The following is a 27,878-nucleotide window of genomic DNA, read 5'->3' on the forward strand; positions in this document are numbered from 1 at the left end:
TTATCAAGATAAAGTCTAATTCCTTGGCGATAGCCGCCGACAAGTGCGAGATAGAAATGTCTTTACAAGGGCGATAAAGAATGCTACCAAAGACAATCTGCCAGAATCTTCAGGGGATGCTTTACCACAGCTTAACGTGTGAGCAGAACGGGTTTCATCTCTATTTTGCGTTCAGTACATGTTTTGATAAAGGGTTTCATTACTGACATACCCGGACCCTTCATTTGCGTTGCAATTATTTCTTAGAACTGCAACAGCACAGAGTCTGTACAGTATAAAGGGCGCTACTGGTGGTGGTGACTTTGTGTTGCGTCTCCGGGCACTGCGGGCCATACGCCCCACACGGCTCCCAAATGCACGTGTCAGTGGTCTCTGTGCCGGGCATGGCTCGTGCACTGATAGGACTGACAGCCGTAAGTGCCAGGAGGATGACCATCAAGAGATCCATCTAGACCATCAGTGTCGTGAGTCCAATCTACAGGTTGGTGAGGTGAGGCTTACCGTCAAACGGTGCATGATTTTCAAGATAAGTGTGGGTTTGTTTTTTGGTTGGTGTTCGTCAGTTCTGTGCTCACGCACTTTATAGCTGTTCGTTCAAGTATCAAACGTAAGTTCGAAAACAGCATCTCGCCTACTAAGTCTCTCTAGGCAGAAAAAAATGAAGGAAAACAGTTGTTCCATACTACCACCTCAAGGCTAAATGAAGTGCCAGGCGAGTTAGGGTATGACAAGGGCGATCTTTGCCCAGGTACCTACTGTGGAGCACTTACAGTCACACGTGTTGGTCGGGTGGAACGAGTGACGGGTACCTGTGATTGGTTCACCCGTGCGGGTACGCCTGCAAAACTACCCACGAGTATCCGCGGGTGCAGGAGATCCGAAAAGTGCGGCGTGCACTGTCTCTTCTCTCTGCTTGCATGCTGGGCATAGCGGTGAGTCTACTGCATTTATTTTGGCGAGGTGTTTGTTGAGGGGGGCGTAGCCCGTTCTCAGTTCAAGTTGCACAACTAGACGACATACTGTAACGTGGTGATAGCGCGAAGACCTCTTCGTATCCTTATTTTATCGCTGCGTGCGCATCTTCAGGATGGCCCATGCATTACTAGTGTGCGTCACTACGTAGATACACGTATTAGGTTTACAGCGCACGGATAAAAGGTAAGGCTGTGAGTCGGGAAAGGATGCCTGGCATCGTTGTGCCACTAGTAGCATAGACTATTATCGCTTAGCCTCAGCGGATGTATCCTAGCTTTGGTCTACAGGCTAAAGGGATATATCCTGCCCATAATATGGTAGATACAAACATACATTTTCGAGTCCAAGATCTCTCTAGGGGAGGCTAATATTCTCCCCTCAAGCCGACTTCAGGGAATGGTTGCACAATATCATGATGTGATAGCTCAGCCTTCTCATAGGAAATTAACATAGTACTTAGTATAGCCTGATGTATAGTCGACATACGGGGACGTCGGCCCATAAAACTACACAGCAGGTACAAAGGGAAGCGACCTATCGCTCTAGCAGTCCCAAGTCTCCCTTCTCCACGCACCTATCCACGCCATGACAAAATACAAAAACCCTGCAGGTAATATGCAGACTCTTGCAACGATACCCCAATCCCACCGGCGTCCAGCCAACTTGCGTGTCTCCTCACCCTTGAGTTTCACATGCGGCCGTAGACGATCAGGGACCGCGGATGCGCGAGTGCCTGTATCTGACGGGAGAAGGTTGCTTGTCACCCATATTTGAATGCTACGAGAAATGCACGTCGTCGTCCCTATAACAGCCCAGCACACATCTGGACGTATTGTGGTCCAACGCAGCAGTGCATTGTCCAGGATATTTAGTGTAGGGAATGCGACATCGACATTAACCCCTAGTCCGCCAAGGATGTCGAGCGTAAAGTGGGTTGCAGGCCAACAAATGGCCTGCAAAGCGAGAAGGCGTATTAGCGTGGATAAAGGGGCGTAGTAGGCACGCCACCGGTGAAGGAGTCCGGTTGTTAACTGGAGGCATTGGTGTGCCGTTAGTAACGCCTGCAGATGAGATATCAGCCACGAGATTGACCATCCCAAAAATCTAAAACCTTACCCAAAGAACGGCCAGGAAATAATCAGCTCTGTCCGGCAGGGCGATGCGACCCCAACTGTCATGCTCCCGGTTTATTCGAGAGCATGAACCGGGGGCGACGTGTTCTGAGTACAGTCCTGGAGGTTTCCACATACACCAGGCGTTTATTAGGGCGCCTAATGAAGCAGGGACGACAGACAAGAGGCGCGATGCATCGAAAAGTAGAGTTGTCAGAGTGCTTGGTGGAACTAATGGCTCTGAGGCAGGTAGGATACGCGTCGTCGGAAGATGGCGCGGCTGCAATACGCGTCCAAGTAAGAAAGGAATGAGGTATATGTCGACAAATCCTCACAGGTTCGTCAGTCTCGGTCTCGGTCTCACCCGCACCCAATTGTCCTGGAGCAGTCGTTATCTGCTGTGATTTGGGCTTCCGCCAGCCAAGGCCTACACTCAGGAATGCATGGAACCCGCTCGCTCGTGAGTCCTTCACTACTCGTGTATTATTGTGACGGTGTATATCTTGATTGCTTCGAGTGCGTCTAGCAGTATATATAACACTGGCCATGTCTTCGTCATCGTCTGGACTCAGTTCCTGGTCAAGTTTCTCGGAGAGCAAGTCGCGCATGGAAGGTAATAATGCAGGAGAAACGACAAAGCCCTGTGGTCGTTTCCGTGATGATGGTGGTGGCGTAGACACTGCAGAGGGTGTCTGTGTCTGGGAGGGGTGTACGCGAGTGTCCGCGGGAGTGAGCAAGTCGCACAAATGTATGTATGGTGGTTTGCAGCACGATGTAGTTCGTGATGAAGATAAGGACGAGGATGAGGAAGACGAATAGGAATACGACGAAGTTGAGCTCAGGCCAGGTGTGGAAGCCGGTGTTAACTTCAAGGTATGCGACCGTCGTCTTGAGCGAGCCTTGCTTGTTGCAAGACTCGACGTGGTTGATGCTGCCATCGACATGTTCAATGGTGAGCTCAAATGTCGGCGATAAGAAGTGAAACTCACAGCAAAACCCTTATATATGGTTCACACTCAATCCCAGACCTACTGTTTTGACGTCGACGTTAACTTGAGACACACCTTTGTGCCTAAATATGAATTGCTGTATTGAGTAATATGGTTTCGGCAGATGCCGCAGGAATTCCGAATCCCTCTGTCAAACTCTACTACTACAGACTTTGTCTTTCAAACGCTTTTACTCCCTCAACGTAGATCATGGATCATGGACCATTGCTTGTATATAGCATATGTACTCTCTCGCGTCTATTCCCTGAGACTCGGCCATTAGTACGCCATGGACCCTCTTCTGCGGCTTTCTGTAGCACCTGCGCGTCCACGCGGCTGCATGGCATTCAGAAGAACTGGAAGACACAGAATTGATGTCACGAAGAACGGGTATCTAGATGTATTCATATACAGATGTAAGGGTCCCCCACTATGTTGCATGGCCAACCGCCGTACTCCCCATGTCAGCTTCATGTTGAACTCATTTTCGTGATCTAAGTTCACGTGTGAGGTCGTGAATGTTGCACCACGAGGCTGCTTACATCATAGTTCGTCTTATGGAACGAGACTCGGCTTGAATACGTTCACATGCTGGGCCAACTTGTGGGGGAAGACATCTGGTAAGTACGTCTAGTATCAAGGCCGAACGCCCCGCCAGTCACTTAGTCCCTGGACAGCTCAAGCTCATCCCCTCGATTTGGTTCATATTTTTGCCGTTCTAAACAAGTCCTGGTATTTCGTGGACTCATCGGCGTACGTTTCCCATTGGTCTTGACGCAACATGTGAAGCTGTTATCGGGTTTGCGTGGCTGTACGCAAGGGTTTCATCCCGGTCTCGCGGAACATCTTCACTGATTTGACCTTGAATCACTCATGTTCCGGGTATGTGGCTGAGTGTGGTGCACTAGGCGATCCTTTCCCCCTCTTTCTCCACTGCCAATGGTGTGGTACACGTTCTGCTTATGATGACCTCATCTCGTCAACCCTTGTTTCATTCATATGTCGCTGGTTCATGCTCAAATATTCAACCTCGGCGAATTCTCCACGAATTTTCCAACCAAGAATAATCAATGTCCGACCTTACTAATGATCACCGACGATTCCCAGGGCCAACATAAATCTTATCTTTGAAGCTCCCAGCGCAACAACCATACCGATGAGGATGTGTCAAGCGAGAGCAATCCTTGCGTTTTAACTATGTTTTGTACAGAACCTCACCACGGGCAGCCTATTTTCCCTACAGGGGTTTGCTAGTCCTCTATTTCCGGCTAAGACAACTGGACTTCCTTGTACGACCCAGAAATCACTCTGAAGCAGACAAATTCTGTCCACGTCAACAAATATCTCTCTCACTCATCCTAGACCCTGCCGGTGCTGAACAGCCAACGGGCTGAAGTTCATCATGTGTAATGCATATTCCGCATCAAGTGGCCCATCTGTTGTCGTGTCGACTCCAGGGCATCCGTCCTGCGGCTTTGGGTGGGCCACCATATCCACCCAGGGCTCCAGGGTCAATACATAACCTCTCGTCATCCAACTGACCATGTGTAGTTGGCGATTGCGGACGATACAATCTGCATTTGAACAAAGGCCGATCACGCACCCAGTGAACATCGGACAGTGCGGGAGGATGTCAGAGTGTGCGATAGAAGTATGCAACGTGGGAGCGCAGCACATGCAAATGCACAATTCTGCATTCCCCTCGCACTTATTGCGAAACTGCACGGATCCCTCAATGTATTGACAAAATTTTCGCATCTGCTACTCAGTGTACAAGAAATGCTTCTAAGTGTAAAGTCCAACTTCACGATGTTCGGATCTCTTGTTCCCTTCCTACCATCATGACTACCAGTACGGTCCAGCAGCGATGCGGCCTACTCGATGTCCCTGGCCCCAAAACATTCGAATATATTCCTAATGTAATTTTATTTGATGTGGGTGGTATGCAACTCATGTATTTGTGTGCATAGGGCACATATATGCGCAATTTCCATTGCTCGTAGTCGTATGAATCAGAGAGAGTCAGAGGTAACAAAAGTAGCGAGTTTTCATTAAGTTTGCATCATCCACTCAAATGACAGTCGCACGACGATGCACGATATTGACTCCTTTTCCATTGTGTGTTCGTCTGGATTTATTGTCGATCGTATATTGTGATGGTTTTGGTGCAGTTGGAAAGATCTTTTCAGACGGACTTCCTCACGATCATGGTTAGCGCCGTACACGGGGTAGAGGTTCCCATCGGCGATTGTATTGAAGTTGAATTGTTCTAGTATAGAATTTTTCGAACCAGTGGGCGAACCATGTTTTAAGCTTAAGCTTGAGCTTTGTTTCTCATGCCTCAGGAGTTGTAGACGCTCTGAAATAGGATATCGGGAATTTCGCAACCACAGCACAGACATAACATTTTTATATATATAAAATCTGACTTTACAAGTCCAGTATGGCCAACATGCATAAGCGAATGAGATATGTACATCCACCGTGCCAAAGCTTGCGCCACTATTCCAAGATCTCCATTGCTCGAGCGGCAGTATTACAAACCTGTTCCGAAGTAATTACATCAATCAACCCAGTTGAACAGACTACCAGTAACTCACGTCGTGCCATCAACCATACTGCACTGTGAAAGCAGAAATACAACTAACTGCCGCACTAGAAGCATACGCCGGCCTGCCCCATCGGTGAGTCATGTGGCTAAATTCTGGACGCAAACTACTCACACAGACTTGCTTAGGACAGTTTACGCATTGTGAAGACTTCTTGCAAAAGACAGGGCATTTCTGGGCCTGGGCGTCACTGGCAGAAACGGATACTGTCAAAGCAGCAAGGACGGCGAGTACAAAGGAGAAACGCATGATTTCTTTGTGAGGATGGGATCTGAATAATTCTGAATGCACACTAGTAGGACTCCAGACGCTTTGCTTTTATGGGATTTTCAGGAGGATTTAAGAAGAGCCTATCGACCTTAATCCCTTTCGAACAGAAGATATTTGCAATGCCAGCAGATTGCCAAGTAATATCTATTCAGTTTGGTGTCGTACTTGTCAGTCGGTCGATGTTAACGTCGACCAGCCAGCCCTGAAACATGAATTCATAGTCCGCATTCAACATCTCGGTGGAGGACTCATCTCTAAAATGGCCAGCCTGGGCCTTTGAAAGCCTGGGACACAGAAGGTCTAACTGCCAAGGGCTTCCCCAAATCTGGACAAAAGACAAGCGGTGAGCGGGAAGTGACTCGGATGTATGGCGGCGGGCGCATTGGCGGAATGATACATAGGCGTTACAAACATACAGCGGGGTTTGAGCCAGACTTTGTCCGTACTTTGGCACGGACGTTGTCCCAGACCGGCCAAATATTGGCTTTCTATCTCGGTGTGAATTGCGTTCGGGACAGAGAAGATATTGGCCACCAAGTTCGATAGTGCAATGAATCTCCGAAGACGAAAAGTACGTCTGGCGAAGGGCCTTGCATACCTGTAAGCAAGCCTATTATCAATATAAAAGTCTGTAACAATATTGAGTTTGCCTTGACACTCGAGGTTGGGCGGCGAAACAGTGTGGAAGTTGAATTTCGTTGGCAGTCGCTCTGAGTCACATGACAAAGATCGCCGTTAGTACGTAACCATCGCTAGAATAAAAATTCTGCTTCCACTTCTCCAAAAAGATAATGCGGTCGTTGGTCATGCAGGTACACCAGGGTGCCACCAGTCTTCTCCCCGCGGCTCAGTTCAATATTATCCCTGAAACAAGTGGGAGGAGTACATGGCATACATGTCGACACTAATGGCGCTCTGGCACACTCGGCTGGCTCTTCATTTAGGCTCTTGTGTATTTGTTTGTCATGATCAAGAAATTCTGCATTATCTGACTTGAAGGGTATCAACAGCTGAATAGGCCAGCAACGAACATGAGTATAAGCCCGACGCCAGCTGTGAGCGAGGAAATTATACGACAAGTGGCCTTCTCCACGATAACTAAACTAGCAAATTGGTAGGAATTGTCTTTCGTACAGAGTACTAATTGTACTAGTACTACTAGTAGTGGAATTTCCAGCACTGCGCTTCACAAAATGAATCGATGAAGTGTTGACAAGACCTGCAAAGCCTTGGTTTATGTACAGGAGACTCGGCCTGAAGATAGATAATGCAGTGCCTGTGTATCCTCCCAGATCTGCGGCTGGAACGTTGTCTATGCCTGTGCCAACGATAAGACATGTGGCCTCACCTTCAATGAACCAGCGATACGGTGCACGGAAGCTACAATTCGTACACGACCTGCGACATTTTTGCAGCGGCGGCTCTGGTATGAGTATACTATATACAGTAAGGAACCTAAAAATGATTGTTAACCTGAGATCGCTACGGTCGCTGGTCGCGGGCCTCCGCCTGTCATTCAGTGTAAATGTTGTCCCATGTTGGCCCTGAAAATGAGCGAAATGAGTGGCCATGGAGCACGCATACATGCTGTCAACTTGTTGTCATTAACGGGAATTAGATGGAACAACTGTCGTCCGTCTATTGGGTCTGCCTAGGGGAGACTATGCATGATTGCTGTCTTCAAACTGACAAATCAGTACTTTAACGACCAGCAGCTATAAAGTGCGTGAGCACAGAACTGACGAACAACCAACCAACAAAAAAACCCGTACTTAGCTTGAACTTTTTGACGGTAAGCCTCACCTCACCAACCTGTAGATCCGACTTATGACACTGATGGTCTAGATGAATCTCTTGGCGATCATTCTCCTGGCATTTACTGCTGTTGGTCCTCTGGGTGTACGAGCCATGCCCGGCTCCGAGATCAGTGACACCGAGTCCGTATGCTATTGGAGTGAATGCGGGTACCCGTGCGCGGCACAATGGGGTATTTCGGGTGCCAGGGATTGCGAATTATACACTGGTGCTACGTCGATTCAGTACGAATGCTGCAGGTGAGGAGAAACCATTGTGACTCAAACGATGGTCTGGGTATGTCAGCGATGAAACACTTTGTCAGAACACGTACTGAGCGCACCATAGGAGTGAAAAAGTTCTGCCCGCAACTTGAAAGAGATTCTCGCAGAATGTCTATGGTAGCATCCTTAGTTGCCCTTTTGTCCAATGTAAAGACTTTCCTGATGGTGTCATACATGCCGACTATCGCTAAGAAATTAGACTTGTTCTTGATAACCGACTGTGCATGCCTAGGGTCCAATTGAAGAAAGGGCTGCCTGCGCAATAGAAGGATGTTCGCGATAGTGTCAATGATGCCTTTCGCCAGGTCGATGGGAACAAGGTCTTTGTAGGGTTGATGGCGGTACCAGCAGAGGCGTGCTTAGCATTTGAATAAGTCTATGTTAGGGTTGAATGACACTGTAAAAGTACAACATCTTGCCAAGGAAGGAAGAAATTCTTCAGCAAGAGATATCAACTCTGCTTTGGGGTCGTTAGCTTGATGCTGCATCATCATACCTAATGTTGACGTCGCGACTTGGGAAAGGTGGATGAAATTTTAATTTCGCAGATCGATCGTCATTGACCCTCTAGATCTCTATGATCGCTGGGATCAAAACTCTGCTTCCGCTGTCTCTGGCCTCGGCAGAGGATGCGCGTATTCATGAGTCGGTGTATCGGGTAGACTTCGAGGTTGGTATGGGTTTCCCTTCATTTGAATTCGTGCCCGGTCTACCGGAAGCTACACCTACGACGCCTCCAGCCCCTCGCCGAGATTGGCACGTGGTTGATTCTTCTTCTTCTGAGGTTAACCTGTACTTGGCTTCAGCGAATACACCATAGAATTAAGAATGTCATAAGGATGTAACCACAGGAAAGGCAGCGCCGACGACTTGTTTACAACCGTAGGTCGCCAGCTACAGTTGGATTTGCTAGAGTCATGATCTCGACTCGGATCCAAGCGGGCGATCTTCTCGGGTCGCTCATCATCAGCCACCGATGCCTCACGGATGAAGTGGGATCGGTACGTTTCCTTTTCCCGAAGGCTCGGCGTCGAACCGAGAAAGAACATCTTTCAAATGCAACAAGAACCCCAGGCTGGATAACCTTAATCACAATACATACAGGTGGCTTCCGTGGACCCCCACAGCACTCGGGCGTGCATCAGCGCGTTCTGTGTAGTCCTTTGTTCAGTGACGGCGACTTCGAGAATCCAGAACTGAGAACGCGGCGCAACTTGGATAGTGGTTGTTGGTATGATAAGTGTAACGTGTTTGTACTAAAACATAACCAAACATTTCAGCAGAGTAGTTCGGTTGTCTAAACGACTGTAGTAACCATCGCTGGAATAAAAATTCTGCTTCCGCTCTTCTCTGAGCTCCAAAAAGATATTGCGGTCGTTGCATCAGCAGGTACACCAGGGTACACCAGGTCTCTCCCCGCGGCTCAGTTTCAATATTGTCCCTGAAACAGGGAGGAGCACGTAGCAGTATTACATATTGTCATCTCATACGCTTGCTCCGACACTTCATTTAGGTTCATGTTACGTATTTGTTTTTCATGATCAAGAAATTCTGCATTATCTGACTTGAACGGTAGCAGCAGCTGAATGCACCAGCAACGAACATGGGTAAAAGCCTGATGCCAGCTATGAGCGAGGAAAGTATGCGACAAGCGGCCTTCTCCACGATAACTGAACTAGTACACTGTGGATAGTAAATACACGGAAATTCCGTGATCTGATCATTGAAATTTCCTTAGAGACCTTCTATTGAAATCCAGCGCATACTCACTGAAATCAAGTGATTCTATTATCACTGAAACGACCGACCTACTCTATGAGAATTTCAATAGAGGCTCTCTACTGAAATTAAGTACTTGAGGCTGTCGCCAGTCGGGAAACCAAAAATATAAACTTGACTACCATTTCCGTGACAGAATCTTGGAAATTTCCGCGACCCGTAACAAATACGTTGAAATTAATTGATTCTACTACCCACAGTGAGTAGGAATTGTTTTTCGTGCAGAGTACTAATTGTAAGTAGTAGTACTAGTGGAATTTCCAGCACTGGACTTCACAAAATGAATCGATGAAGTGGTGACAAGACCTGCAAAGCCTGGGTCGTCAATAATATTTCGTAGTAGGTCTCTAGTTGATGTACAGCCGGCTTGAAGATAGGTAATGCAGTGCCTGCGTATCTTCCCAGATCTGCGGCTGGTTGTTGGTTGTCTATGTCTGTGTCAACGAGAAGACATGTGACCTCACCTTCACAATGAACCAGCGATACGGTGCACGCAAGCTACAATTCGTACGCGACCTGTGACATTTTTGCAGCGGCGGCTCTGGTATTAGTATACAGTAAGGAACCTGAAAATGGTTGTTGACCTGAGAACGCTACGGTCGCTGGTCGCGGGCCTCCGCCTGTCATTCAGTGTAAATGTTGTCCCATGTTGGCCCTGAAAATGAGTGAAATGGGTAGCCATAGAGCATGCATACATGCTGTCAACTTGTTGTCATTAACGTGATTTAGATGGAACAACTGTCGTCCGTCTATTGGGTCTGCACTGGCATAGGGGAGACTACGAGTGATTGCTGTCTTCAAACTGACAAATCAGTACTTTAACGACCAGCAGCTATAAAGTGCGCGAGCACAGAACTGACGAACAACCAACCAACAAAAAAACCCGTACTTAGCTTGAACTTTTTGACGGTAAGCCTCAGCTCACCAACCTGTAGATCCGACTTATGACACTGATGGTCTAGATGAATCTCTTGGCGATCATTCTCCTGGCATTTACTGCTGTTGGTCCTCTGGGTGTACGAGCCATGCCCGGCTCCGAGATCACTGATACCTATTGCATTTGGAGTGAATGCGGGTACCCGTGCTCGGCACCATATGCTATTTCGGGTGCCAGGGATTGCGAATTATACACTGGTGCTACGTCGATTCAGTACGAATGCTGCAGGTGAGGAGAAATCATTGTGACTCAAACGATGGTCTAGGTATGTCAGCGATGAAACACTTTGTCAGAACACGTACTGAGCGCACCATAGGAGTGAAAAAGTTCTGCCCGCAACTTGAAAGAGATTCTCGCAGAATGTCTGTGGTAGCATCATTAGTTGCCCTTTTGTCCAATGTAAAGACTTTCCTGATTGTGTCATACATGCCGACTATCGCTAAGAAATCAGACTCGTTCTTGATAACTGATTGTGCAGACCTAGGGTCCGATTCAAGAAAGGACTGCCTGCGCAATAAACGGATGTTCGCGATAGTGTAAATGTTGTCCCTTGTTGTCCCTGAAAATGAATGAAATGGATGGCCATGCAGCATACATGTTGCCAACCTGTTGTCACTAACGTGATTTAGATGGAACAACTATCGTCCGTCTATTTGGTCTGCATAGGGGAGACTATGCATGATTGTTATATTCAAACTGACAAATTAGTCCTTTAACGAGCAGCAGCTATAAAGCGCGTGAGCACAAAACTGACGAACAACCAACAAACAAAAAAAACCGTACTTGGCTTGAACTTTTTGACGGTAAGCCTTAGCTCACTAACCTGTAGATCCGACTTATGACACTGATGTTCTAGATGAATCTCTCGGCGATCATTCTCCTGGCATTTACTGCTGTCGGTCCTCTGGGTGTACGAGCCATGCCTGGCTCCAAGCTCACTGACACCTCATGTCATTGGAAAGCATGTGGGTCGCCGTGCTCGGCGGCAACGGAGGCTCATGATTGCTATTTGAACGGTGTTGCGTCTATCCAGTACTACTGCTGCAAGTGAGGAGAAAGCATTGTAACTCAAACGAGGGTCTGGGTATGTCAGTGATGAAACACTTTGTCAGAACACGTACTGAGCGACCATAGGGGTGAAAAAGTTCTGCCCGTAATTCTCGCAGTGTCTACGGCAGCATCATTAGTTGCCCTTTTGTACAATGTAAAGGCTTTCCTGATTGTGTCATACATGCCGACTATCGCTAAGAAATTAGACTCGTTCTTGATAACTGACTGTGCAGACCTAGGGTCCGATTGAAGAAAGGGCTGCCTACGCAATAGAAGGATGTTCGCGATAGTGCCAATGATGCCTTTCGCCAGATCGATGGCAACAAGGTCTTTGTAGGGTTGGTGGCGGTACCAGCAGAGGCGTGCTTAGCATTTGAATCAATCTATGTTAGAGTCAAATTACACTGTGAAACTCTTAGACACGCGCACCCCCGCCTTCAAGTGTCTCCATTTTCTATACTTTGGCAATATATTCATCACCTGGATCTGTGTGGCGGGAGTGGGCGTCAATCAATGGGTGCGCGTCTGCCAGGGTGAGAAACTGCGCGGCATAATAAGCTGTCGTCTATCACGCTGTCAGGGAACTCGAAGTTAATTCAGATGTAGGCATTTCGTTATGTCGCGAAACCCCCAGGCTGGATTAACTTTCCGCTTGCTTGAAGGTCCTCTGCAGACTAATTTCAAGTTGGTTGCCTGGCGGTAGTATTTTGCTCTGAAATCTGTGATTTCCCGGACAGACACAGAACTTCCATGAGCCTAATTTCCAGTCCGTGGTCGATGGTTCTGACGATGATTAAAACTTTGGGATGGTAAAATTGGGTGAACGATGTCGATGAACCGTTAACGTTCTGGTTCAACCACTTTATTTGCATAACGTAATAACCGACATGTCAGGGAATTACATAATTCAAATTCTATCCGGCGCTGAGTTTACGCTCTTCCTCCGAGTCGTCTGCATGCATTACTAGCCATAGGACATTACTAGTAAGCTTAAGATGAGTTACCCGTCTCACTTGTACGTCTCTGACTCTCCTCTTGCGCCCCAACTTTTAAAGTAGCACTCATTCGCATGAGAAAATAAGTTTCTTGAGGTGCCGTCCGACATTGCTCGTAGACAATCATGCAACAGTCCAGGGAGCACTCGATGACTGAAATCAGTAGCTTCACCTGGGCTGCCGTGGAATCCCGAATTGAAGACAATCATTTGCCTCTTGCTCGAATCGCGGCTATACGCAACGGGCAAGTTAACGATCTCGATCAAGACTTGCAGAATCCGGAGTTGCATTCCAATTGGCGTGCTATATCACTTGTGTTAGCGCCGATGAGGCTGTCCATCTCATTGCAGCGATGCAATCAGTGTGATAGGTTCGATGTCACAGTTGTGAACTTGTGTGTCGACGAGTTGTTTCTGTAATTTACGGCGACTTGCCAGCTGGTTGATCAAGTTGATGATACAGGGAGATTGGCTAGACTGCATGCGGCACTGCAGTAGCGCCACACGAGGCCGTAAATGTTAAATGTTGCACATTAAGAAGATTTTATGGATCGTATTTGTTCACAATAGCCTTCACATAAGTACGCAAATCATCCATATCCACACTAGTGCATGCACAGCGCGCTATCTAGATTCGTCAGACCGCTTTCTTCAAGGTATAGGTAGGTGAACTTCATAATAGTGGCACAGGTTAGAGTACATATGTATATAGTAAAGGCTAGTGATATTGTGAGTATTCCGAGGTATTCAGTACAGACTGTACAGTCTGTATGAGAGTCATTATGTCTTGCAAATAAGATGCAAGCTCGTCATGAATCCCAGCACAAACATGTTAATCCTTGGAAGGCGAGTTAGTATCCGGGTTTTGCCGCCAATGGTTCTCCGCTGGGGGTGTGTTCTTGGCGACCTTCTTCTTGCTCAGAGTCGCTTGAATCCGTATCCTTTTGTGCAAGGGGTCGTCAAATATTGAAGTTAACTAGCGAGATGTAACACTCACGTTGATATATACCGGCACCTCTTGGCCATCCTCATCGAGAGGCGCCCACGGGAGGGGAGGGGTAACCCATCTGGCATGCTGTTCGGTTAACCAACATGGCAGCCCGATGATTGCACTCACAATTGTTCGCCTGTGCGTTCGGGGGATGGTGAGGCCCGCCTGTTTCGGGGGGGCCTAAATTGACGAAGATCATACAAGGGAGTGAAGCAATGCTCCGTCTTGCATCCATTGCGTGATAATCCAGCTTGTCTGTCATTCCACCATCTCATCGAAGCCGTCGCACCAACGGTGCTCACAGGCGCCACAATGGGGGCGGAAGCTAGAAGAGCAATGCTGATATTTTCTCCGCCTGCACCTAAATGAGTATATTAGTTTCCAACGGCATGACGCACTGACTTTTATCTGAGAGGTACAAGGAGTAGGCGGGACAATAAAAGACCTTGACAACGAGATGCACGTTCTTCAGGAGCTCGATGCTCGCGAGCTTCCCGAGGATGGCTGGAGTGATGTGCTTTATACGAGGCTTATCCATGAGCAAGACAGCGCCCGTAGTTCCTTTCTTGATCTGCCATGTTCCTTTGATACTAGCTGTGGCAATCCCAGACACATCTCTGGGGGATTTGGAGTTCATCGGAATGCGATATCAGGACTGATGTGAATTGGTGACTCACGCATGAGATTCAACGTTCAATTCGAGTCTCTTGACATTTTTCGACCAAGCTGTGAACTCAGACTCTTCCGGACAGTCTTTGGGTTGATGCTCGTTAGAATCGGGGTTGATACCTGCAGCGATGAGACGTTCTTTGAAATCATCTGAGTATATGGAACCTTCGGGGATCAGATTTCCCGTGTCTTTGTCGATCCTTCCGTACGACCCAACCTGCTCGACATCAACATACAACGACAGGATATATGAGCCACTGATTACACGCACTGGAATCTCCGAGGGTGGGTCCCAGTTGGGATACTTTCCGGTTGAAGCAAATATAAGATCAACGAACATGCGTTGCGCATGCGCCGGATTCGACTGCCAGTGGGTGAGCCAGTTCCACATGTGGTGGGTATATGGTTTGCCAGTGAGTGACGATCGAGGTTTTATAAGGGTGTAATGGCAGTGTACTGCTGTGTCCTGCTGTGTGACAAGCGTCAAAAACTCGGATGCATATACCAACGTGAGAGCATTCTGAGATTTTGTTCTGAGGATGCATTGATGAGGTTGTCGGATCCATTCAAACAAATATGATTGTTCATGATCAGATCAGAAAGCCTGGGTTGCTCGGATCTGTTATTACAATGTACAGTGGTTAGATGGGCCTTGATTGAAAATATTTCATCCCGACACCTGCTGTACCAGGCAACATTCGAGTCAGCTGCGTGCTACGCCGGCAGTGTTCACTGTTCAGTCGCAGTTCGATGATATCAATAGTGGCGTCGTGGCGGTGCCAGCTTTGTCAGCCTGTGCTGGACCGTCAATTTGCTCGTGATCTCGATCAACCCTTCTTCGTCTGCATATCAACGTTAGTAATTAGAACTCCGACAGAACTCATTGTAATTATCATCCGGAATTCCACCTCATCATGATTTTTAGATCAACTGTACATAGATCGAAGAGCCCCCTTTAATCGTTGCTGCTTCAATACTTTCCATTCTGTTGTTAGGAAACCGGTTCGCCATGTTATTGTCGCAGGCGCGCAGCCTGAGCACGAGCACCTTTTGAGCACAGGTATTTTCACAAGTGCGGAAGCAGTGCTTGGACTCATCTGAGTCTCACGCACTCACAGGAGCCTCGTCAGCTGCTCGAACCTGTGCGCATTCACGTTAATCTTTGTAAGTTTTATGCTTACTCCTTAGACAAACTCAGCCAAGCTGGTTATCCGCTTACAAGTTACTGGTGCTCTCCCTCGTCTGATCAGAGATATCTCGTCAATATAATTTACCGGCTCCCGACTTACAGACTTATCCATATCATGAGGAGGCGGTCTTGACCTTACACAACGCTGATCAATCGTGTCGGCCGTATATTTCCTCGTCTTTCCACGCATACACCTCTCGCTGCAGATCCTGCGGTAGAGTGGCCATTGGGGAGTATCCTTATGGCTATTATAACTGATCCTCATCTCTCAGTAGCCTTGCCACCAACCTTCGATGCAAATTCTAGGAGAGGAGCATCCATTCTGACCTGGATGAGTTCGTCAAGTTCCATAGAGCTGTCGTGTTTCGTTGGCACTCCGTGCCTCTCGAAAAATTTCCTATCAGCCTTTGACACACATCTCAGTTGCAGGGTACACCTCATTCTGGATAGGTCTTCAGTCTCCCAACTATCTCAAGCATATCAAGTAGTTTCACACGATGGCTGTAATTCTGCTCCGTCGGGTTTCTTATCCTGCCGCATGCTGCATCTACTTACTAGTATGTTTTGTTCCCGCTTCGTCACGACTTCTCGTATGTGTCACCAATTAGCTCATGCTTTTTCTGTGATAGTCAATTCCAAGACAAACATGTGGAGTAAACATTGACGACATGTAATTGGACAAAACGCTGTTCCATGCACTCTGTCATCCGTGCGGACAATCATACACTCCCCCCACACATACACGCCGTTCAGGCGCAGTCTGCATTCGGGCAGCCTACGTTATGCTACCCGGACGACGAGTCTGTCACCGTCGATACTACTCTCGCTCGTTTACAACAAGCTGCCCAAACTGCCTCGTGCTTTCCTTTCTTTGCTCGTTGTACAGATACTATGGACCCATGATATTCTTTCTTGTTGCGAAAACTAAGCGAGGTATAGGCTGGCACATTGAGAACATATTGTACAGGCAATACGAAAGTTATAATATTACATTATGATACAAACTCATCATGTACCTTAGCACAAATGCTGCCAATGGTTCGCTATTGCGGTTTGATACCTTATTCCTGCTCAGAGTCACTGGAGTCACTGGAATCCGTATTCTCCTGTACAAGGAGTCGTCAACGAAAATTGGACAGTTCGATATGATACTCACGCTGATGTATATCGGCACCTCTGTGCCATCCTCGCGGAGAGGTGCACACGGGAGGGGAGGGTGATCCATCTTGCACATTAAGAAGATTTCATGGATCGTAACTGTTCACAACAACCTTCATAAAGTACGCAAATCATCCATCACAGCGCACTATCTAGATTCGTCAGACCGCTTTCTTCAAGGTATAGGTGGGTGAACTTCATAATATTGCAATGGAATCTGAGATGGCGGGCACAGGTTAGAGTACATATGTATATGAAGGCTAGTGATATTGTGAGTATTCCGAGGTATTCTGTGCAGTCCATATGAGAGTCGTAATGCTGGTTGCTGGTGTTGCAAATAAGATGCAAGCTTGTCATGAATCCCAGCACAAACATCTTAATATATTTGTACCTTGGAAGGCGAGTTAGTATTCGGGTATTGCAGCCAATGGTTCTCCGCTGGGGGTGTGTTCTTGGCGACCTTCTTCTTGCTCAGAGTCGCTTGAATCCGTATCCTTTTGTGCAAGGTGTCGTCAAATATTGAAGTTAACTAGCAAGATGTAATACTCACGTTGATATATACCGGCACCTCTTGGCCATCCTCATCGAGAGGCGCCCACGGGAGGGGAGGGGTAACCCATCTAGCATGGTGTTCGGTTAACTAACATGGCAGCCCGATGATTGCACTCACAATTGTTCGCCTGTGCGTTCAGGGGATATTGATGCCCGCCTGTTTCGGTGGTGCCTAACATGATGAAGTTCATACAAGGGAGTGAAGCAATGCTCCGTCTTGCATCCATTGCGTGATAATCCAGCTTGTGTGTTACTCCACCATCTCATCGAAGCCGTCGCACCAACGGTCACAGGCGCCACAATGGGGGCGGAAGCTAGAAGAGCGATACTGATATTTTCTCCGCCTGCACCTAAATGAGTATATTAGTTTCCAACGACATGACGCACTGACTTTTATCTGAGAGGTACAAGGAGAAGGCAGGACAATAAAAGACCTTGGTAACGAGATGCACATTCTGAAGGAGCTCGATGTTCGCGAGCTTCCCAAGGATGTTTGGAGTGATGTGTTTAATGCGAGGCTTATTCATGAGCAAGACAGCGCCCGTAGTTCCTTTCTTGATCTGCCATGTTCCTTTGATACTTGCTGCGGCAATCCCAGGCACACCTCTGGGGGGATTTGGAGTTCATCAGAATGCGATATCAGGACTGATGACTTGGTGACTCACGCATGAGATTCAACGTTCAATTCGAGTCTCCTGACATTTTTCGACCAAGCTGTGAACTCAGACTCTTCCGGACAGTCTTTGGGTTGATGCTCGTTAGAATCGGGGTCGATACCTGCGTCGACGAGACGTTGTCTGAAATCATGTGAGTATATGGAGCCTTGGGGGATCAATTTGCCCGTGTCTTTGTCGATCAATCCGTATGACCCAACCTGATCAACTTGATCAATACATATGCAACGAACGAGGATGTGAACCACTAATCGCACGCACTGGAATCTCCGACGGTGGGTCCCAGTTGGGGTACTTTCCAGTTCGCTCAAATATAAGCTCAACGAACTTGCGTTGCGCATGCGAGTTCGGGTTGGTGAGCCAGTTCCACATTTGTGGTGAGTTTATGGTTTGCCGGTGAGTGACGATCTCGAGGTTTTAAAAGGGTGTAAGGCAGTGTACTGCTGTGTGCTGCTGTGTGACAGGCGTCAAAAACTCGGATGCATATACCAACGTGAGAGCGTTCTGAGATTTTGGTCTGAGGATGCATTGATGAGGTTGTCGGATCCATTCAAACAAGTGTGATTGTTCATGATCAGATCCGAAAGCTTGGGTTCTGTTATTACAATGTACAGTGGTTGGATGAGCCTTGATTGAAAAGCTTTCATCCCGGCGCCTGCTGTACCAGGCAACATTCGAGTCAGCTGCGTGCTACGTCCGTCGGCAGTCTTCAGTCGCAGTCTGATGTTATCAACAATAATTAGAACTCCGACCGAACTCATTGTAATTATCATCCGGAATTCCCCGAGGCTCATCATGATTTTTAGATCAATTGTACATGGATCGAAGAGCCCCCTTCAATCGTTGCTGCTTCAATACTTCCATTCTGTTCAATTGTTAGGAAACCTGTTCGCCATGTTATTGTCGCAGGCGCGCAGCACGAGCACCTTTTGAGCACAGGTATTTTCACAAGTGCGGAAGCAGGGCGGCGCCACTGTCAGTGCTTAGGCATCCGAGTCTGTCGCACTCAGGAGTCTGACGCACTCACAGCTCGCCAGCTGCTCGAACCTGTGCGCATTCACGTTAATTTTTGTAAGTTTTGTGCTTACTCCTTAGACAAACTCAGCCAAGCTGGTCATCCGCTTACAATTTACTGGTGCTCTCCCTCGTCTGATCAGAGATATTTCGTCAATATAATTTACCAGCTCCCGACTTACAGACTGATTTGTATCATCAGGAGGCGATCTTGACCTTACACATCACTGATCAATTGCGTCACCAATTATCTCATACTTTTTCTATGATGGTCGATTTCAAGACAAACATGTTGAGTCAACATTGGCGACATATGAATGGACAAAACGCTTTCCATGCACTCTGTCATCTGTGCGGACAATCATACACTCCCCCCACACATATACGCCTTTCAGTCGCAGTCTGCATTCCGGCAGCCTACGTTGTGCTATCCGGACGACGAGTCTGTCACCGTCGATCCTACTCTCGCTCGTTTGCAACAAGCTGCCTAAACTGCCTCGTGCTTTCCTTTCTTTGCTCGTTGTACAGATACTACGGACCCACGATATTCTTTCTTGTTGCGAAAACTAAGCAGGGTATAGGCTGGCACATTGAGAACATATTGTACAGGCAATACGAAAGTTATAAATATTACATTATGATACAAACTCATCATGTATCTTAGCACAAGCGCTGCCAATGGTTTGCTATTGCGGTTCGACACCTTATTCCTGCTCAGAGTCACTGGAGTCACTGGAGTCCGTATTCTCCTGTACAAGGAGTCGTCAACAACGAAAATTGGACAGTTCGATATGATACTCACGCTGATGTATATCGGCACTTCTGTGCCATCCTCGCGGAGAGGCGCCCACGGGATGGGAGGGGTGATCCATCTTGTATGCTCCTCGGTAAGCCAACATGTCCATCATAAAAAGCAAAGAGTGCACTCACAGCATTTCACCTGTACGTACTGGGGAGGGCGACGTGCGCCTGTTACGAGGATGCCTGACATGCAACAGTTCATACAAAGGGGTATAACAATGCTCCGTTTTGCATCCGCTGCGTGCTAATCCAGTTTGCGTGTCACTCCACCATCTCATCGGGGCCGTAGCATCAACTGCGCCCACACTAGGCGCGGAACCTAGAAGAGCTATGGAAAAGCTTTCACCGCCTTCCTCTGGATGAGCATACTTGTTTTTCAATAGGATAGCGCACTCACTTGTATCTGAGAGGTGCATATAGAAGGCAGGGCAAGAGAAGGTTTTGGTAACGAGATGCATGGATTGAAGGAGCCGAATATTCGCGAGCTTCCCGATAGCGTCTGAAGTAATGCGTTTCATGCGAGGGTTGCTCATGAGGAAGACAGCGCCAGTGGTGCCTTTCTTGGCTTGCCATGTTCCTTTGATTGCAGCTGTGGCAATCTCAGGGACAGCTCTGGTAGAGCCAATTGGAATGTGATATCAGCAGATGATCGAAAGCTAAGGACTTAACAACTCACGCTTGAGAATCGACCTTCGATTCGATGCGTTTCACGTTTTTAGACCAAGTTGTGAATTCAGACTCCTCTGGACAGTCTTCGGGAAGATGCTCGCCAGATTCAGGGTTGATACCTGCATCGATGAGAAGTTCTTTGAAATGATCTGAGTATATGGAACCTTCGATGTTCAGATTTCCCGTGTCTCTGTCGATCCTTCCGTACGACCCAACCTGCTCGACATCAACATACAACGAAAGGAGATATGAGCCACTGATAACACGCACTGTAATCTCCGAGGGTGGGTCCCAGTTGGGATATTTTCCGGTTCGATCGAATATAAGCTCGATGAACTTGCGTTGCGCGTGCGAATCCGGCTGGGTGTTCCAGGACCACATAATGTGTATGGTGGGTATTGATGGGTAGTAATAGGTATGTCCAGTGAATGTCAAACTCTCGAGACTTATACGGGGAAACTAAGGAGGCAGTGTGGTGCTGTGTTGGTGCTGTGTGACAGGCCGGCGTCAAAACTCGCATCTTACCGCGAGAACCTTCTAAGGTTCTATTATATTAAGCTTGACCAATCCGTATAAGTTTCTTTGTTACAGTACCAGTGCTGAGGGATGACGTGCCTCGGTAGAGTTGAGTCTTTCGAAGGCCATCCTTCATTGACATCCCTGACATCCCAGCAGGGCCAGCACCAGCCTTGCTGTGGGAGCATGCAGCGCCCCAGGCTGCTGCGGTGTAGGGAGAGCACCTGTGCAGGTGATTGGACAGGGTATGCATATTGTACTTGCTATACAGGACTGCGCGTTTAGAAGCCCGAAGTAATCCTCGATCAAATCTCCTGCTTGTTTTATGTAATTGAATGGCGCTGACTCCAATTATAATCGATATCTCTTGATCGTTGTGTCCCGACTTCATCATCACCATCATTTGGCTAACTCGTGGGATCGTCATTATAACATTGAAACACTGTCAGACGAGAGTAGTGTCAGCTCCGCGCACAATACGAATTGATTATACATAATACACGAACATAGGCCAAAGAAGGGTGAGCAAGAGAATATTTACATGGGTATGTGCAACCGACTGTATCAAGATCGTGTCTCTCCGCTCCCTTGGCAGCGCTCTTAAGAGATTGCACACCAGGTGAAGAAAGGAGGCAGCCACGCCCAGGACAAGACCTCTACCGTAATCAAACATTGAACCCACCACAGTTCAGGAGCATAAGATGCGATCAGAAGTGCTAGTATGGAGTGTTCTGTCAGTTACATCTTAGTACAAGGATATAACTGCTCACCTAACATCAAAAACATGATAGAAATGGTGAGGGATATACACGGCCAGCCCACAAATCGAAGTGTACAACATAATCGAAAGCGCGAAGCCGTCAAGACCTGCAATTGTATGAATATCGATGCGCGAAAGGCCAGGTCTGGTACCAACATCTTTAACCCATATTCGATCACAGGCTCCGTATATGTTAAGCACCGCTAAACCACACATCAAACCACCAAGCGCATGTGTGAATGACAAGAAGGCGAAAATATAGGCGCCACGGAATGTGTAAGGAAGAAATGATGTCAAGGGTGGTTGTGTTGAAACAAAGACCGCAGAAGTAGTGAGCATCTGTAGACACAGCATCCGGTTTATTCATATTTTGATTACCGAGAGTATACCAAGCCCGCCTGCAACGTTCATGGCATCAGTACACGGACAATGCCACATTTTTATCACCCACCACTATGTTAGTGTTACACAGTCTATTGATGATCCTCTTCTGTTGTTTCTCCCATTTGTCATCGTCCGTGAAAGACTGCCAGTACTGGTCAACGGAGGGTCTTGCTACCGAGATCAAGCAGAGTGCACGAAATAGCAAGGCCTGTATAGGGAACTTTTGGGGGTTTAGGGCCTTCCACCAGTCTGGTATCGGTGGCCTGCGGCCAAAAAGCTGATCAGTGTACAATCTGAAAGTCGTAGGTGTACTTACTTGTGCGAAAAATCACTTTCGTTCTCCATTTCAATGGATGAGCTAGATATCCGATATGGCTCGCTGTTGGACATATAGGTAGGCAAAGCCATACAGTGCTGATAGCAAGCGAAGCTAGCAGGAAATATGTTGTAACACGCACGAAAATTCTGGGTAGATAAGCTGTACGCATTCGCCAGATGGGGCTTCCGTCTTTACGTTCACGCAATATGCCTTCCCTCCTACTGAATTGAACGCTCCGAGTCGGGGGAGATAAAACGGCATGCGACTGCATTATCCCTTTGAAAACGAGCACTCACTGAGACTAGTTTATATGCGGCGCGTAGACTTGAGATAGTTGTTGACCGCCGGGAGGAAGAAATGAACGTCAGTAAGGGTTCCATGGTCATTCTTGCCGCTCTTCCGGGCAGTAGGGTGGTCGAGAGCGCTGCTTTCTGAAGCACATTCTAGCTCAGAGCAGAAGGCTCGACGGTCACATTGAAGTAAAATTTAAACTGCTTCAGACTGCACGACCTCGAGATATCCTTGGATAACTTGGTTTGAGCCTGGTATTGAGTACTGGCAATGGCACCTTGAGCACTGAAGGAAGTTCAAGGAACGACTGCAATTCGCCTAGTCTGTATCGGAGATTTTGAGAGTTTGCCAGAGGCCGGCAACCGCCGGTTTCAATGTTCGGTTCATTTTCCGCGATGATGGATCACGATAAATAAGCTTTTCAACCAACTTTCCCCGGACATAACATACTCAGGAGGTAGACGTTGAATCTTAGCGATTATCGTTTCACTGCTGAGTGCATGTTAAACAAGCTTGTCGACTCGGGCTCACACAAATCACCTATTTCATCCCAGTTTTTTTATATTCATTGACGTACGTCACGATCCGATGATCACCGTGACCTAACCATTGTACAGCCGCCCTTTGTATTGAATGGCGCACTTAAGCTTAAGGTTCGTAAGTACATGTAATACGTTTCTACGATGGACCCGATACTGCTGCGCAATCCTCCTTACAGGGTGGAGTTGCATTGCAGTCCAGTGGCATCACTGCGATCCACGCCCGACAGTCTCAGAAGCATAGCATAACCTACTGCACATGACGACTGCATCTTCCGCCCCCAATCTCGCCATCTTCCGCAGTTATGCATCCAAACCCAATCCAACAACTATACCACCATCGATCCTACTCTCCCACTCAGGAACAAGTCTGACGGTCTTCGACGCGTTCCCCAAATCCATCTTTCACCTTCTGGTCATTCCCCGAATCAAACCGCCCTTAAGCGCGCGCCATCTCACAGACTTGCGTTCTTTGCTTCAATGCGAGAAAAGCGTTGCAAAGGAGGTGCTTATGAACTTGAGTGAAGAAGCGAATAACGCAAAGAAGATGATCGAGGAAGAGATGATGAAGAAATACCAGTTCAAATGGGAAATTTGGATTGGGTTTCATCCGATCTCGAGCATGGAGTAAGTGTTTGTCTATCCTCTCTTAAAGATGGTTTCGTTGAGTTCATCACATCTTTATGGCATCGTTTCAGACACCTCCATTTGCATGTCCTTTCTGCAGACCTCTTTTCTCCGAAGATGAAGTTGAAGAAGCACTACAATTCGTTTTATCCTAGCCTGGGGTTCTTTTTGCATTTGAAAGATGTTCTTTCGTGGTTCGATGCCGAGCCTTCGTATTATCGACGAGTACGTTGCACTGCAAAGGATCCCTTGTTCCTCACTACTGACAGAGTTTCGGGAATGTTTTGTAGATGATTAAGCTTGATGCAAGCCAGTATCAGCCGCTCTTAAAGGATGGCGACCTCTGTTGCTGGAGGTGCGATCGTGCCTTGGGGAGCATGCCCAAGTTGAAGGCGCACTTACAAGAAGAGTTCGAGAAGCTGACGAAGATTGAGAAAGCGAAGTTGGAGAGGAAAAGGAAACGCGTCGATGTACCCGCCTCATCCGTGCAGCCTGAGGTATCAGTGGCTGATGATGAGCGACCCGAGAAGATCGCCCGTACGGATCCAAGTCCAGATGACGACTCCAGCGATCCAACTGTAGCTGGCGACCTAGTGTCGTAAACAGGTCGTCAGCGCTGCCTTTCCTGTGGTTACATCCTTATGACATTCTCAATTCCATGGTGTATTCGCTGAAGTCAAGTACAGACGGTTGACCAAATATACCATCACAAAATTTGCGTTTGACGCCAAAACTCTTGTGTAATTCAAGTTGATCACATCAGAAGAAGAACCGACCACATGCCAATCTCGGCGAGGGATTGGAACTCAACTCGAATGCTGTATCAAGCCATATCAAGCCAAGGCATCGTAGGTGTAGCTGCCGGTAGACTGGGCACGAATTCAGATGAAGGGAAACCCATGCCAACCTCGAGGCCTGCCTGATACACCGACCAACGAGTACGCGCATCCTCTGCCGAGGTCAGAAACAACGGAAGAAAAATTTTAATTCCAGCGATCATAGAGATCTAGATGGTCAATGACGATCGATCCGCGAAATTCAAATTATATCCTTCTTCCCCAAGTCGCAACATCAACGTTGGGTATGATAATACAGCATCAAGCTAACGACCCCAAAGCAGAGTTGTCTCTCTTACTGAAGAACTTCAGTCCGACATTCTGAGCTTCCTTCCTTGGCAAGATATTCTTCCTTGTACTTTCATACTGTCATTTGATTTTATCATAGAATGGATCCAAATACTGAGCATGCTTCTTCTGGTATTGAGGGGTCGCGGGGTGATAGCGCGAGCCAATTGCGAGGTGCCACTATGACTGCCATCAATTCTACAGATACGTGGTTCGCATCGACTTGGTGAAAGACATGCTCGAAATAATCTTATATTGTGCAAGTAGCCCTTTCCTAAATCGATCCTTAGGTGTGTACAATCAGTGATCAAAAACGAGTCTGATTTCTCAGCAACAGTAGCCAAGTACGACACCATCAAGAATGTCTTTACATCGCACAACGTCAACTAAAGATGCTACTGCAAACAACCTCCAAAAATCTTCCTGGGAAATCTTCATCATACGAGCAGAACCGCCCTTACTCCTATTTTGCGCTCAGTACGTGTTCGGATAAAGTGTTTCATCGCTGACGTACCCGACCCTTTCATCTGCGTCACAATGCCTTCTCATCATTGCAACAGTACTGAGTCTTCGAGACACCATTTACTGTGCAACTTTTGCTCGTCACAACGACCCCCTCTCCGCATGAAACTCCACAGGACTTCCAATTGCATGAGTCAGCAGCACTGGCCTCGGCCAGTACACCAAGAGGACCGATAGCTGTTACTGCCAGGAGAATGATCGCCAAGAAATTCATCTAAACAATGTCATCAGTCACATTGATAAGTCCTAGTGATGTGAGCCTTGCCGTCGAAAGGTGCGAGTTTTTTCAAGACAGGTGAGGGTTTGTTTCGCAAAGTTTGAGTTAATCGCAAGTTCTGTGCTCATACGCTTTATAGCTGCTGCTTGTTAAAATATTAATCCGCAAATTCGAGAACAGCAGTTATGCCTAGGTCTATGCAGACATAATAGATGGAAGGGCGTCCGTCGTTCCATCCAAACCATTCAGTCATCGTAAGAAACATTCATGCGACGGTAGAGGCTAAATCATGAGCCAGGGGACAACAATAAAACGATCGCGCAGGAAACAGTGCAACGTTGCTAACACCATCATATTCAATAAAGCGAAAATGAAATTCCACACTTCTTCGCCTCAAGTGTCGAGGCGAACTAATCAAACTGACAAACCCAAAGCAAGGGGTCGATATCACCTATGCATACTGATCATAAGTTTGCAGGTATGCAAGGCCCTTCGCCAGACGTACTTTTCGTCTTCGGAGATTCATTGCACTATCGAACTTGGTGGCCAATATCTTCTCTGTCCCGAACGCAATTCACACCGAGATAGAAAGTCAATATTTGGCCGGTCTGGGACAACGTCCGTGCCAAAGTGCGGACAAAGTCTGGCTCAAACCCCGTATGCATCATTCCGCCAATGCGCCCGCCGCCATACATCCGAGTCACTTCCCGCTCACCGCTTGTCTTTTGTCCAGATTCGGGGGAAGTCCTTGGCGGTTAGACCTTCTGTGTCCCAGGCTTTCAAAGGCACAGACTGCCCATTTCAGAGATGAGTCCTCCACCGAGATGTTGAATGCGGACTATGAATTTATGTTTCAGGGCTGGCTGGTCGACGTTAACATCGACCGACTGACAAGTACGACACCAAACTGAATAGATATAACTTGGCAATCTGCTGGCATTGCAAATATCGTCTGTCCGAAAGGGATCACTGTGGATAGGCTCTTCTTACATCCTCATGAAAACCCCTTAAAAGCAAAGCGTCTGGAGTCCTACTAGTGTGCATTTCAGAATTATTTGATCCCATATCCCATCCTCACAAAGAACCAATGCGTTTTTCCTTTGTACTCGCCGTCCTTGCTGCTTTGACAGTATCCGTTTCTGCCAGTGATGCCCAGGCCCAGAAATGCCCTGTCTTTTGCAAGAAGTCTTCCCAATGCGTAAACTGTCCTAAGCAAGTCTGTGTGAGTAATTTGCGTCCTGAATTTAACCACATGACTCACCGATGGGGCAGGCCGGCGTATGCTTCTAGTGTGGCAGTTAGTCGTATTTCTGCTTTCACAATGCATGGTTGATGGCACGACGTGAGTTACTAGTAGTCTGTTCAACTGGGTGGGTTGATTGATGTAAAATTACTTCGGAACAGGTTTGTAATACTGCCGCTCGAGCAATGGAGATCTTGGAATAGTGGCGCAAGCTTTGGCACGGTGGATGTATATATCTCATTCGTTTATGCATGTTGGCCATACTGCACTTGTAAAGTCAGATTTTATTGAAAAAATGTTATGTCTGTACTATGGTTTTAAAATTCCCGGTATCCTATTTCAGAGCGTCTACAACTCCTGAGGCATGAGAAACAAAGCTCAAGCTTAAGCTTCAAACATGGTTCGCCCGCTGGTTCAAAAAAGTCTATACTAGAACAATTTAACCTCAATACAATCACCGATGGGCACCTCTTGTACCCCGTGTACGCTAACCATGATCGTGAGGACGTCCGTCTGAAAAGATCTTTCCAACTGCACCAAAACCATCACAATACACGATCGAGCGTGGTCCCCAGTGAAAATCGGACAGTGCGAGAGACGTCCGAAGAGTGCCGCATCGTGCACCACCAACTGAAACCGCCCTCGCACGATCTCGACAAGAAATCCAGACGAACACACAATGGAAAAGGAGTCAATATCGTGCATCGTCGTGCGACTGTCATTTGAGTGGATGATGCAAACTTAATGAAAACTCGCTACTTTTGTTGCCTCTGACTCTCTCTAATTCATACGACTACGAGCAATGGATATTGCGCATATATATGCA

The 27,878-nt window shown here is 47.4% G+C and overlaps 10 protein-coding genes across 10 annotated transcripts; 3 read left to right on the forward strand and 7 right to left on the reverse strand.

The window, feature by feature from the left end:
• Positions 1 to 116: 116 nt before the first annotated feature.
• On the reverse strand, positions 117 to 634 carry DEU56DRAFT_492894 (uncharacterized protein). The gene is made up of 3 exons (XM_041346488.1): positions 502 to 634; positions 212 to 448; positions 117 to 160 (listed from the first exon to the last, which is right to left on the reverse strand). The coding sequence occupies exons 1-2, from the start codon at positions 514 to 516 to the stop codon at positions 236 to 238; spliced, it is 228 nt and encodes a 75-aa protein (XP_041205941.1). The 5' UTR covers positions 517 to 634; the 3' UTR covers positions 117 to 160; positions 212 to 235.
• Positions 635 to 1,374: 740 nt separating this feature from the next.
• DEU56DRAFT_816864 (uncharacterized protein) lies at positions 1,375 to 3,153 on the reverse strand. Its single transcript, XM_041353881.1, has 4 exons — positions 3,077 to 3,153; positions 2,423 to 3,018; positions 2,092 to 2,367; positions 1,375 to 2,036 (listed from the first exon to the last, which is right to left on the reverse strand). Exons 2-4 carry the CDS (start codon positions 2,693 to 2,695, stop codon positions 1,518 to 1,520), a joined length of 1,068 nt encoding a protein of 355 aa, XP_041205942.1. The 5' UTR covers positions 2,696 to 3,018; positions 3,077 to 3,153; the 3' UTR covers positions 1,375 to 1,517.
• Positions 3,154 to 5,547: 2,394 nt separating this feature from the next.
• DEU56DRAFT_902856 (uncharacterized protein) lies at positions 5,548 to 6,616 on the forward strand (the record flags this gene model as incomplete). The annotated part of the gene is made up of 5 exons (XM_041356612.1): positions 5,548 to 5,630; positions 5,712 to 5,760; positions 5,804 to 5,943; positions 5,993 to 6,122; positions 6,223 to 6,616. 5 exons carry the CDS (start codon positions 5,548 to 5,550, stop codon positions 6,499 to 6,501), a joined length of 681 nt encoding a protein of 226 aa, XP_041205943.1. The 3' UTR covers positions 6,502 to 6,616.
• A 1,247-nt stretch (positions 6,617 to 7,863) lies between these two features.
• On the forward strand, positions 7,864 to 9,233 carry DEU56DRAFT_758090 (uncharacterized protein; the record flags this gene model as incomplete). The annotated part of the gene is made up of 5 exons (XM_041350203.1): positions 7,864 to 8,009; positions 8,075 to 8,180; positions 8,605 to 8,825; positions 8,920 to 9,034; positions 9,138 to 9,233. The coding sequence occupies 5 exons, from the start codon at positions 7,864 to 7,866 to the stop codon at positions 9,231 to 9,233; spliced, it is 684 nt and encodes a 227-aa protein (XP_041205944.1).
• A 4,101-nt stretch (positions 9,234 to 13,334) lies between these two features.
• On the reverse strand, positions 13,335 to 14,941 carry DEU56DRAFT_492973 (uncharacterized protein). The gene is made up of 6 exons (XM_041346489.1): positions 14,725 to 14,941; positions 14,462 to 14,670; positions 14,187 to 14,401; positions 13,911 to 14,139; positions 13,791 to 13,860; positions 13,335 to 13,734 (listed from the first exon to the last, which is right to left on the reverse strand). The coding sequence occupies exons 1-6, from the start codon at positions 14,842 to 14,844 to the stop codon at positions 13,645 to 13,647; spliced, it is 933 nt and encodes a 310-aa protein (XP_041205945.1). The 5' UTR covers positions 14,845 to 14,941; the 3' UTR covers positions 13,335 to 13,644.
• Positions 14,942 to 16,983: 2,042 nt separating this feature from the next.
• DEU56DRAFT_816898 (uncharacterized protein) lies at positions 16,984 to 18,752 on the reverse strand. The gene is made up of 6 exons (XM_041353882.1): positions 18,288 to 18,752; positions 18,018 to 18,226; positions 17,744 to 17,958; positions 17,471 to 17,696; positions 17,351 to 17,420; positions 16,984 to 17,294 (listed from the first exon to the last, which is right to left on the reverse strand). The coding sequence occupies exons 1-6, from the start codon at positions 18,396 to 18,398 to the stop codon at positions 17,205 to 17,207; spliced, it is 921 nt and encodes a 306-aa protein (XP_041205946.1). The 5' UTR covers positions 18,399 to 18,752; the 3' UTR covers positions 16,984 to 17,204.
• A 1,109-nt stretch (positions 18,753 to 19,861) lies between these two features.
• On the reverse strand, positions 19,862 to 20,977 carry DEU56DRAFT_493042 (uncharacterized protein). Its single transcript, XM_041346490.1, has 4 exons — positions 20,781 to 20,977; positions 20,518 to 20,726; positions 20,239 to 20,453; positions 19,862 to 20,190 (listed from the first exon to the last, which is right to left on the reverse strand). Exons 1-4 carry the CDS (start codon positions 20,889 to 20,891, stop codon positions 19,967 to 19,969), a joined length of 759 nt encoding a protein of 252 aa, XP_041205947.1. The 5' UTR covers positions 20,892 to 20,977; the 3' UTR covers positions 19,862 to 19,966.
• Positions 20,978 to 21,445: 468 nt separating this feature from the next.
• Positions 21,446 to 22,476, reverse strand: DEU56DRAFT_816908 (uncharacterized protein). Its single transcript, XM_041353883.1, has 4 exons — positions 22,238 to 22,476; positions 21,943 to 22,184; positions 21,797 to 21,893; positions 21,446 to 21,742 (listed from the first exon to the last, which is right to left on the reverse strand). Exons 2-4 carry the CDS (start codon positions 22,138 to 22,140, stop codon positions 21,627 to 21,629), a joined length of 411 nt encoding a protein of 136 aa, XP_041205948.1. The 5' UTR covers positions 22,141 to 22,184; positions 22,238 to 22,476; the 3' UTR covers positions 21,446 to 21,626.
• On the reverse strand, positions 22,161 to 22,560 carry DEU56DRAFT_915083 (uncharacterized protein; the record flags this gene model as incomplete). Its single annotated transcript, XM_041357694.1, has 3 exons — positions 22,161 to 22,184; positions 22,238 to 22,433; positions 22,487 to 22,560. 3 exons carry the CDS (start codon positions 22,558 to 22,560, stop codon positions 22,161 to 22,163), a joined length of 294 nt encoding a protein of 97 aa, XP_041205949.1.
• Positions 22,561 to 23,203: 643 nt separating this feature from the next.
• On the forward strand, positions 23,204 to 24,669 carry DEU56DRAFT_493054 (uncharacterized protein). The gene is made up of 3 exons (XM_041346491.1): positions 23,204 to 23,946; positions 24,018 to 24,171; positions 24,237 to 24,669. The coding sequence occupies exons 1-3, from the start codon at positions 23,579 to 23,581 to the stop codon at positions 24,546 to 24,548; spliced, it is 834 nt and encodes a 277-aa protein (XP_041205950.1). The 5' UTR covers positions 23,204 to 23,578; the 3' UTR covers positions 24,549 to 24,669.
• Positions 24,670 to 27,878: the final 3,209 nt, after the last annotated feature.

Source organism: Suillus clintonianus, assembly GCF_016758775.1.
Source record: "Suillus clintonianus strain FC179 chromosome Unknown DEU56scaffold_63, whole genome shotgun sequence".
NCBI lineage: Eukaryota > Fungi > Basidiomycota > Agaricomycetes > Boletales > Suillaceae > Suillus > Suillus clintonianus.